At 45.2% G+C, this 12132-nt stretch overlaps 1 protein-coding gene across 1 annotated transcript in view; it reads left to right on the plus strand.

Moving 5' to 3' along the window:
* Nucleotides 1-12132, plus strand: part of LOC124805591 (ubiquitin carboxyl-terminal hydrolase MINDY-3-like) — a 137339-nt gene that overhangs the window by 53238 nt on the left and 71969 nt on the right. The window contains exon 3 of the mRNA XM_047266158.1: nt 1044-1289. Coding sequence (XP_047122114.1) covers nt 1044-1289 — 246 coding nt within the window. The remainder of the gene's footprint in view (nt 1-1043; nt 1290-12132) is intronic.

Genomic DNA, 12132 nt, shown 5'->3' on the forward strand with positions numbered 1-12132 from the left:
GCTCTGCGTGCTAAGTACAGACTCCCCCACACTTTGCCTTTGATGTTGGCTGACGATTCCCGGATGGTCTCTCTGGTTCTCGGTTTCCTCCGGGAAAGTGGTTTTTATTCTCAGTTTTAAGGTTTTTAATCTCTCTCTGGTGTTAGGGCAGGGCGGTGAGTGTTTGGGTGTCTCCCACTGTAGGCAGTGTTCGGAGATTCCCGATTCACCTCCCTGACCTAAATCCTCTTTTCTTCCCCTTTTACTCTGTTTTTACCCTTTTTTTTAAGGCTTGGTTAGTCTTTCTATTCCCATACGTACTTTCTACATTATAGCAGTTGTACCTTTTAAGTCACAGGTGGTCTTGCCTATGCTGCTTCAGCGTAGTGTTGGGTTCGTTCTCTTGCCGACTTCCCTCATTTTGTTTTTTTACCACTGACAACGTGACTGCCCTTTTACGTTTTTCCCTTTTTCCGTTTTATTGTTCTGACTTTACTGAGATGTCCCATTAGCGGAATGGAGCATATTTGAAACAAGGGACTGATGACCTTGCTGTTTGGTCCCTTAAACCTCAAACAACCAACCAACCAACGACCGGGAGAGCGGTGTGCTGACCACACACCCCTTCTACCCGCATCCTCAGCTGAGGACGACACGGCGGTCTTGTGACCTGAAGACGGAGTGCTTTAGTCTCCTGAGGCGTTTTACCTTTCATAAAGTAATGTATAATCACTACACGAAATTCTTTTTCGTCCATTTTTTGACAATCACTCGACTTCGTTAATTCACACGAATGCCAAACACAAAGAAATAGACCAATATGGCTGAAACTTGTCGTGCATTCTTTTCAAAGATGCTACTAACTAAACATGACCTCGATATGCGCCGGTGGTGCCATCTCTCGGACTTTGAAACGCCCCTTGTGTAGTCTAACAGTTCCTACAAAAAATTACAAATAAGGCTATTGTGATTGACGATTTACAGGTTTAACCAAACATGTAACACACAAATACTCAAATTGTGCAATATCGTCCGCAGACGCCTTCATCTGCTGCTGTGTGCAGGCGGTGGACGACCTGTCGGATCGCGCGTACGTCCTGGTGGAGCTGCCGACGCAGGGGGAGGGGATAGAGGCGTACGTGGGCCCCGACTTCTTCCACGAGGAGCTGCGGGTGCTGCCCCTGGAGACGCGCGCGGAGGTGCGTCACTTCTTCGCGACGCACGTGTCGGCTCTGCGCGGCACGTACGGAGTGCTGTTGCTGCTCTACTCGCTGCTCGCCTCCCGGGGGCCCGCCAACCTCCTGCTCGAGGTCAGTCTGCACGCCCGTCTCATAGGCTAAGATTCGCTAAAAGCCGTCCTCTCACGGGACGTGAACGAGGAGGAGGCCCGAGAGAATGACAGGCTGTGGCGCGTACGTCACAGCAAGTGATGCTCCAGTTCTTAAGAGTGGAAGTAGCAGTCTCCGGCGGAGAGGGAGTACCTATTTCAGGCGAGTTTAATAATACTTGACTGCGTGTTTAAATGCATGCAGGTCACACGTCAAAATTAAGACTTTACTGGGGCACCTTGAAACGTCCCTTTTGAAAAATTAAGAAAGACTGTGCTGGTAAACTACGTTATTGGATACAGAAACAACTAAGTAAAACACAACGTACTCAGACAGTTTTCTCTTTGCTTATTCTGATCATCACTTCACTGACACACAATATTTTTAGTCAATCATCCCTACAAAAGAAACTTCCTGGTAGATTAAAACTGTGTGCCGGACCGAGACTCGAACTCGGGACCTTTGCCTTTCGCGGGCAAGTGCTCTACCAACTGAGCTACCCAAGCACGACTCACGCTTCGCCCTCACAGCTTTACTGCTGCCAGTACTTCGGTAGAGCATTAGCCCGCGAAAGGCAAAGGTCCCGAGTTCGAGTCTCGGTCCGGCACACAGTTTTAATCTGCCAGGAAGTTTCATATCAGCGCACACTACGCTGCAGAGTGAAAATCGCATTCTGGATCCCTACAAAAGAATGGCACTGACTAACAATAACCAATACCGTTCATGAACCACTTACTTCACAAAAACCTTCGTTACTCGAATTACTACTGCAATACAGCGAGCGCCAATACTGCCAACTAAATAAAAGATTCTAACTACTGATAGGCATAGTTAGCAAATGAAAGATTTTGATACAGAACAAACAATGTATTTACCTTAATAGCGTTCAAAAGTCATTATATATATATAATTTTGTGACATCCAATTAAACATATTTCCTTTTTCTGACGGACACACGTCCAGATCGTCCGCTAAAAACTCTGGCATCTCTCTCCCCACATCCACCAATGCTGGCGGCTCACCTCCAACTGCCCAACGCTAAGCGCTGTTCACATCCAACAGCCCAACATTACACAGGCGAATATTGCAACAATGCCAACCTGCCACAGGCTGCACACAGCACAGTCAGTGACTTTCATACAGAGCGCTACGTGGCGTTATCATCATAAAAACCTAAACAGCCTACTTACAACCTTTTCAATTAAATATTGGTTTCCCATGGGCCCTGCACGGAGCCGAGCACGTGCGAAGTGTGACGGACAAGCCGACTTGTGTGTCGCCCACAAGTTGTTGCAGGGGCCTTGTTGCAGGGGCCCGTATATCTCGTTGGCATCGGACTAAGTGCTGGTGACGTCATAGCGTGTAATTCCACGTCCCACTACACTGTGGAGCTGGAGACAAGGAACCTGCAGTGTCAGATTTTTACCTCTTGGAGAGGAACGTGGTCAGTGTGATGCGACATCGTTTTACGTCACAAGCAGAACAATGGGGCCGCCATATCGTATGGCTTAACATCGTATTTGATTGGTTTTCTTTCTCATACAGTACATAAACTGTTTAAAAGCACCAGCAAAGTGAGGATCTCTCCAAAACACGTCGTCGTAGCTACAATTTGTTGTAATAAAATCACGGGTAAAATATCAAATAATGATGTTTGTAGATACAGTCTTCAGACAGTCTACACTACATGCGGACACGCGGTTGCTGTTTCAGGAGTGTAACGCAGCTGTTAGGATCGTGACCTCGGAGTTGTGAAGGTGAATGTAGCTGATACGCGTCCACCTCCTTCCAAACATATTTTTTTCACCTTTTGTTTTCAAAATCATTTTAGGTATTTATTATCCGTTTAATAGAAGTAATATCTCAGATGTCGATGTTATTTACTCGTGTTATAAGTAATGTATTTGCTGCAATTCTTGTTGCAAAAGTGAACAACAGGAATGTTGCCCCAAATGGCCGGAAATCTTAACGAACTGCCAAACTATACCAGAATGTAAACACGGCTTACACAGTGGAAGTTTTTGGTATTATGAAATTTCTGTGAAATATATATGCGTATCTCTGGGTTATGGCCTGGTCCGTGTTTGTGTCTTGACGGTAAACATGTTTTTGAGTGACGGTGAACAGCTTCCAAAAATCTCTTCTCCATTCGAATGAAATTATGAAACGAATCTTGACCTAGAACTCTGTGTGTTGTACGTTATTTCAAAATGTTGGTAGTCAATGCGAAATATGGATATTAGGCATGCGCAAACTGACATTAGACATTATATCTTAACTCTATTCATTTTAATACCGCAGATGGAGTGAAAATTCATTTGAGTTAATCAATAACTTCTTGTACTATGTATCTCAGATCGTTGTACAGTATTATGTAGTTTTCCTCTTCCTGCAAATTGCCGTTCAAGCCCGATTATTTTCTTTTTTTTTTTTCTTTACGTCATTCGCTGACAGAATTAACGCTGCTATTTCACGCACATCCGTTTTCGTAAACAAACGGTGTGGTTTGAGAGCCAAATAAAGCCGACAACATCGCTGCAGAGCGCTGAGAGGGCAAATCACATTAATCAGCTCGTTCCGTGTGCCGATGGCGCTGTCTTTAGTGAGGTCGGATGACCCGTCCGCGTCCACTTAAACGTTAGCAGCTTCGTCTCGCATGAGGACGGCTTATAGGCTTACTTGCTGGCTGGCTACTAGGCCGCTTCTCTGCAGAAAACTTCGCGTGTTTTTGCGTGATAGCTCCGGTGCTATTCCCCTTGTAGAGCTTTCTGAATGCTGGAGTACGCACGAAATTACTGCAACACCGCATAAGCGAACTGACTAGCAGAGACTGTAACGACGACCGAGCGAGGTGGTGCAGTGGTTAGCACAATGGACTCGCATTCGGGAGGACGACGGTTCAATCCCGCCTCTGGCCATCCTGATTTAGGTTTTCCGTGTTTTCCCTAAATCGCTCCAGGCGAATGCCGGGATGGTTCCTTTGAAAGGGCACGGCCGACTTTCTTCCCCATCGTTTCCTAATCCGATGAGACCGATTACCTCGCTGTCTGGTCTCCTTCCCCAAAACAACCCAACCCAAGGGGACGAAGTTCATGGTGGGAGTTGCATTGCGAACGGCCACCACGCGATAGGGGAAGCGCAGTTCCACATCTAAAGCCTAAGCGCAAGCAGTACCTTACAGAATTTTTAAACTGCGGCTGCCCAGTCTGCGAACGACCATGTTAACGGGTTATGCCAGTTCGACTAATAATTTGACGGATACAAACTTTCAAAATCGTTAGTTTCTGACTAAAATACCAAACAAAACAAGAAATCATGGCATACTCAGCTAAGGTATACCGCGCTTTTAGTGGCCTCCACACACCAGCGACGGATAGGAGCGCCTCTTACCTGGTCTTGCGACCCGTCGTCAAGGCGGTGATTCCGACCAAAAATATTTTAGCCTTGGCCTTTCCGGCCATCAAAGGATGCCGCAATATTGGGGGAGGCGTTGTCGACCGTTTTGTAACAAGGGAATTCCTTCAAATTTTATCAGTCTTAGGGGTGGTTATGCACTTAGTAAATAGGCATATTCAAATATATTTTTTATGATTTATTTTTAACTTTTTCTCATTTTGCAGCATTACTGCAGCAAATGACTAAACATCTTGTCTTATTTTACGAATTTTGCCTTCTCACTCAATTTTTTTTGTAATGAAGATAGACATTTAAAATATCATCTTAAATTCCATTTCTCAAGATTTACGTATTTTTTTCTACTTTTCTGAAGAAGCTGGCTAATGGAAGCTTTCTTAATTTCAAAAACAACATTTACTACTCCCTTCTCCAGCTTATTTATCGGAAAGCGTACTTTCGAATGTTTTTGGTTTAATGAGGAGTTTAGTTTCCTGTGCCAATCTCCGACAGCATTCGTGGTCCTGTGCCGCAGGTTAAAAACATTCCACATTTCAGCTGGTATACTAGGATTTTACATCCATTTTCCACTGGGCATTTCCTCTATTATTACCAGCCGCGCTTTATCGACACTATTTGGTAGAAGATGTGCCGCTGCAGCTCAGAAGTGACAAAACAATCGGAGTTCTTCTCTATCCCTGTATTCGTCCGTTAATCCCAATTCTTATATTTTCTCCCACACAAACTGGTTGCACTGAAAATTGCAGCCGGAAAGGGATGTTCCAGGAACACTATTTTTTTGCTTTAATTGTACAGACTTCAGTCTGGCACTGCAGCTTTCGGTTACCACCCACACGCCTTATTTATTAGTCCAGAATAAATTATTTCTTGTGTATTTTGATTTTTGTCTGAGAGCAAGGAAAATAAAACAGGAAATACCTTCGACTCTTCTTCTGTGCTTCCTATGTTTTTGTATATGGCGTACAGAACTTTGGATTGTCACAGAACTGTCAACTGTCCTGTCCATAAGAACAGTTCCATTTTAATTCTGGATTTTCTCCACAGCCGAACACCAGGATACTTTTCTCAGGAACACACGTATCGTCAGTTCTCAAAAAATTGTTATCTTCAGTTACTTTGAGATTATCTTCGCTCAGTTGAATCTCTGAATTAGTGCCAAGGTTCTTCGTCGTTCCAATAGATTCTCTGCTTGCTTAACACAATGCAGGAGTTCTCATAAATTTAAGACATTTTCTACGAAATCTTATCAATGTTTTTCTTAATTTGCAAAAAAGGGTTCAAATGGCTCTGAGCACTAAGGGACTTAACTGCTGTGGTCATCAGTCCCCTAGAACTTAGAACTACTTAAACCTAACTAACTTAAGGACATCACACACATCCATGCCCGAGGCAAGATTCGAACCTGCGACCGTAGCGGTCGCGCGGTTCCAGACTGTAGCCCCCAGAACCGCTCGGCCATCTTAATTTGCACTTCTGCTTTGTCAGATGGGAATGAATGTTACTGATTAGGCCTGATTCTGCCATTTGTAATTTTTAAACAGCATAGCGTTTGCTCTGTTCGGAATTTACGCACAAAAAATTCGTATACTTATCATACTTTTCGTGCTTCCGCTAGCGATGACTATCCTTGAGAAGGCATGGCTTCTCTTCCGTTGTGGTTACTTCCATTACTCATAGTGTATAGAACTTAAATAGCGTACGCGTCAAGAAACTATAAGGAAACAAAGGCGGTTGGCGAGGGTACTGCGTGACTGACGGTGACAATACGCCCGCTGTTGGTGAACGACTGGCGTAAATCAGCTGTGGGGTAGGATCTGATCGGAAAACCTAATACGTAAAACTGCTCTATCACAAGTTCCACGATGCCTGAGGCATCTAAAAAAGTAATGGAGATACCATGGTCGGAAAATCCATGTAACCTTGCGATAAGTCCCCAGGCTGCATGTGTGTGGGCAAATCGCAGACCGCAGCGATCGATCGGTGTTTGTGCGGAATCACTATGCGATCTGATCAATCGCATACCACGTATGACAATTTAACTGCCTTGCGGCGACTTATATGCTGCACCCACGTACGGTAAGAACTTTACATTAGAAATTATAGTTATTCAGGTAGCACAAACCATTCTGAAACGTTAAGCTGAAGCCAGAGTTCCCACTTATATTAAGAAGGATTACAAGTACAAAATCGTTGTCACCTTAAGGTTTTGCAGTATCAGCAGTTTTTAAACGTGTGCTGTAGAAGGAGGAGGAGATTAGTGCTTAACGCCCGTCGACAGCGAGGTCATTAGAGACGGATCACAAGCTTGGTTTAGCGAAGGAAGGGGAAGGAAATCGGCCGTGCCCTTTCAAGGGAACCACCCCGGCATTTGCCTGAAGCGATTTAGGAAATCACGGAAAACCTAAATTAGGATGGCCAGACGCGGGTTTGAACCGTCGTCCTACGGAATGCGAATGCAGTGTACTAGCCACTGCGCCACCTCGCTCGTTTTTTGCTGTAGAAGTATAAATTCTTGAGAAGCTCATAGCAATATTTACTATATAGAGGGTTCCTTCTGGCGATTTTGAGTTATTTATAAAATTTGGTCCTTATTAAAGCTTTTCAACTTCCAAGTATAATGAGGTATTAACTGAACCTCTTACTTGAAATGTTTGGAGCTTACCTATTCTACTTCTGTACCTTGTCATTTCGTATAATCTCTGCCTGTCTCATACAGTTTTCAACTAGATTTACAGAAACCAGCATTGCTGCATCCAATTATTTCTATAGAGACCTCGATTTCAAAAACCTGTGTAAATACTTGCGGTTAAGCCACAGACTAATAAATGATAGAGGAATTGACTACTTTAGGAAGTATTTGCGTACCAACTTAAATAATATCATTTCCCGTTTTTTCCGTGCATTGACGGAAAAACTGAAATCAACTGCTACCGTTGCTAAACACAGCAGTTCATCTTCCATATCAGAACTTCACGACCGTGGCGTTAGAAATACTGGTAGATTGCTTGTATGTGGCGGAGTAGAAGCGAGCGATTGATTGCATGCTTTATCGCTGCAATGTCGTCAAAGATCATCGCTCGTGTGTAGGGCTAATAACAAACCAATTAGTCGGCACAGCAATCGACAGGAAACTGAAGTGGCTGCCCTTTCCGACACAAAGGAATAAGCCTCCCAGCGCTTGGGACGACATTGTGTTTCTGCACATGGGTCAAGTTATTTAATGCGAGCTCTACTTGGGCTCCAGTCCTGTCGGTGTTTGACGTCACAGCCTGGAAGGCAGGGCTCGAATGCAAGTTTACCCACGCTATGGAGGCACACAAGTGGAACATAACCTCAAAAAGTGTTTTCGAGTTATTGCAGATGCCTCCACAATGGAGAAAAGCCAGCATTATTGGTTTAAATGATGCATGTAGGGAAGAGTTGTCCTTATACACTATTTGATCAAGAGTATCCAAACACCTTTTTGTCGACATTAATATGGGGTGTGTCTATCCTCCGCCTTTATGACGGGTTAAATCTTCGAAAGACACTATCAATGAGGCGTCTGAATGTCTTTGGAGGAATGGCAGCCCATTCTTCTTCGATAGGCGAAGTCACAGAAGGTAGTGATGTTGGACAATGATATCTGGAATGAAGTCAACGATCTAACTCATGCCAAAGGTGTTCCACTCTGTTCAGGTCGAATTCTTGGCAGGCTATTCCAGTTAAGAAATGTTATTATCCACTATATAGGTTAAAATCAACAATCGAAATCCAAATAATATTTGTTTTTTACCGGTTTCGGCTCATGTTAAAGCCATCTTCAGAATTTTTGGCCCCTATGGCTGGGGCTGACGGCTTCTCGGTTTACAGAGTACGATCGTGGTATCACGAGAAAACCGAAGAGCCGCCAGCACCCGCCGTAGGAGGCCAAAAATTCTGAAGATGGCTTTTGCATAAGCCGAAGCCGATAAAAAAGCAAATATTATTGGGATTTCGACTGTTGATCTTAATTTAAATATGGCACTAGATCGCTGCACTTCATAGACAATGTTGTCTAAATTTATTACTATCCACTAACCATTGTCTCATAGGGGGATCACAAATCTCTTGTGAGTACATTCTTGGCCAACACGGGTCCTTGATGCACTGCTTCCCTTTCCATGTGGCGAGCCCATGCTGCTTCTATTCTTTTTCCCATTTGCTTTCTATCGTATGGTCTTCTTTCTGCTGACCACATTTGGACTTTGCTTTTCGTTTTGAACCTTCCTCATTTTTCTTCTGGCCTTTTACAGACCTTTTGATCCAAACCTACATGCTTAGGTTTGACCAACCAATCCTCCTACAAATTTTATGGAAGTATGGAAATGGTTCAAATAGCTCTAAGCACTATGAGACTTACCATCCGAGGTCATCAGTCCGCTAGACTTAGAACTACTTAAACCTAACTAACCTAAGGACATTACACACATCCATGCCCGAGGTAGGATTCGAACCTGCGACTGTAGCAGCAGCGCCGTTCCGGACTGAAGCGCTTAGAAACGCTCAGCCACAGCGGACGGCTTTTGAAGTGGTGATGTTACAAAAACACGCATGGAAGGTCGCCCAATGCGTTGTATACTTCACCTTTGTGCATTTCAGTCTTTGGACTTTTCCTATCTGCCAATGATAATACACCCAAAACCCAACACAGTAGCCATCCCGTTGTGGGAAGGGGGGGGGGGGGGGGGGGGGAGGTCGTCAGGTACCTCATGGCAGTAGCCCCTGATCATTCAGTGATCATACTATTGGTGGCTGAGCTGGAAACTCCCCACATATTGCATGGAGCGATGCCTGTTGTGGCTGGCACATGGGGTTCCAAGCAATGGATTATTGGCAAGGTAGCCTTCGCTGAGGTAGGGTGGTGCCCTTTGGGAAGAGGCCCCACTTGGAGTGGCTGGCACCATGGCAGATGACTAGCATATGAAGTGGGATTAAGCTTTCTTCAAATAAATGGTTCAAATGGCTCTGAGCACTATGGGACATAACATCTGAGGTCATCAGTCCCCTAGAACTTAGAACTACTTAAACCTAACTAACCTGAGGACATCACACACATCCATTCGAATCTGTGACCGCAGCAGTCGCGCGTTTCCGCACTGAAGCGCCTAGAACCGCTCGGCCACTGCTGCCGGCAAGCTTTCTTCCACTGGGAAAAAAAAGATTCTTGTAATGCAGAGAGATAGACCAAAAAATGTTTCCATCCACAGCTACACCATGGAAGAAATGTAGGGCTAAGAGACAAGGGGTTAAATACTTGCTCTAGGGCTGATTGGGGGTCCTTTTTGTCTATAAAGCCATTATTCTCTTCTGAACATCGTGAGGACCGGTTTTTGGTAGTAGCAGCCATCTTGAAAATGAAGAGTGGTTCAGTTCACAGGCGATACTCACCTGTGACAAACTGGGTGACATTCCTGTAACTGTCACCCTAGCATAACAGTTTCAGTATGGTACAGAGTATTACCTTCCACCACGGCCTTCTTTTGCAGATGGATGATGAATTATGTGCCAGTTTGGAGCGATGGGATGTGCATTTTGCCAGTCATGTACTATGAGGACCAAGGGTCAATAGGGTTGCTCCTAGCGTCTTCGCTTCCCGCGCCCGGGCTCCCGGGTTCGATTCCCGGCGGGGTCAGGGATTTTCTCTGCCTCGTGATGACTGGGTGTTGTGTGATGTCCTTAGGTTAGTTGGGTTTAAGTAGTTCTAAGTTCTAGGGGAATGATGACCATAGATGTTAAGTCCCATAGTGCTCAGAGCCTGTGTCTTCATATTGACCTCTGAAGGTGACTCGCTCCCTGGAAAGGTCATGGTGATAGTGCAGCGATGTGATGTGAGGGCTTGTGGACGTCAGTTGAACACAAATGTTCCTCGTGTTACTCCCCCTGTCTATATCAGCTGCAGAGAGCACAGTTCCACCTGTTCACTGAACTGCACCATTTTCCAACGAGAAAAGAAAATACAAGAATACAAGATTCTGATGTGTTAAGAGGCCAAGCAGAAATATCGTCGTCTGCATCCTGCACATAAGATATAACGACATATGCTATGGCTGCGACGGCATCCTTAGCGTCAGTAGCATTACTGCTTGTGCCTTCTGTATCGGGCCCTGGGGCACTCAGTTATCCCTGTTCCCCTGGTGGTTGGGGGCTCTCCTCTTAACGCTTCTCCCACACCACTTTGGAAGCTTTGACTTCTCACCCATTGAGGACATCGATCCCTAAACCTTGGCTGGAGAAGTATCACCCTCCTCTGGCATCTCTCGCCTGGAAGGGATCCCTTAGGACACTCTTCTCACCGCTTTCTGCTTATCTGCAACTGGATATCAGCGAGTGGTTAAAGTAGCCGCAAGCTGCTGGTTGTAGGGTTCACATTCCTCCTATCTCTTTGAAACTAAGGCAGGCAACCCCTTGTAGACCTTAAAACATCTAAGGAAGTCCTCCAAGAAGGAGACTCCAGTGGTCCCATTGCCACCAGACCCCACATGTTCCGCCTCTGTATCCAAGGCGGAGCCTCTGGTGGCTTCTGTAGCACTGGATTCCTCCCCCCCCCCCCCTCCCTCTCGCTCTCGCTCTCGCTCTCTCTCTCTCTCTCTCTCTCTCTCTTACACACACACACACACACACACACACACACACACAATCTGATTCTGAATCATTGTGTGTTGATGGTGTATTCTCACAACTAGTGCAGCAGGTGACCCTGGGGCCTGACTTGCTTCCTCAGTCCCTTCATGTCTCTGCAGGATACTGACAGCATGATTCTCCAGAGGAACTGCAGCCGTTTTTTTCACTACCTGACTGAGTTTCTACATCTCTTATTTTCTTATTTGTTTCTCCTGCTTTTTGCATTGCCCTCCAGGAAAATCCAGCAATGCAAGCTCCTACCCTCTGTGGCTATTGGTGCTATTTTAAGAATCACACTGAATTTGAGTGTCAGGTGTAGTTTGCATGTACATTCTGCCCTCTGTCTACAGGGAAAACGATCCATGTTCATGTGATGACGTCTCTGGATTTTAAGGTCTGTAATTTGTGTCTCCTTTCTGACGCTGAACACTGATTTCTCAGCTCCCCCCTCCCTTCTTAATGTTTGGTTACTTCAGTGCCCATAATCCTTTGCGGGGTGGAACCACGACCACTGGCCAAGGCGAAGTTATCGAAAACTTTTTCACAGATCTCGATCTTTGTTTCTTGTAACTGGTGCTCCCACACACTTCAGTGTGGCATATGGATGTTATAGTGCTGTTGATCTTTTCTCTGCAACCCTGGTCTTCTCCCCTCCAGCCATTGGGAGTCCATGGTGACTTGTGTGACAGTAATCAGTTAACAGTCGTCCAGTCTCTCCCTCAACATCATTCATCTGGATGTCCATTAGTGGTCTCACTTCCTTGGGACC

Source organism: Schistocerca piceifrons, chromosome 7, assembly GCF_021461385.2.
Source record: "Schistocerca piceifrons isolate TAMUIC-IGC-003096 chromosome 7, iqSchPice1.1, whole genome shotgun sequence".
NCBI lineage: Eukaryota > Metazoa > Arthropoda > Insecta > Orthoptera > Acrididae > Schistocerca > Schistocerca piceifrons.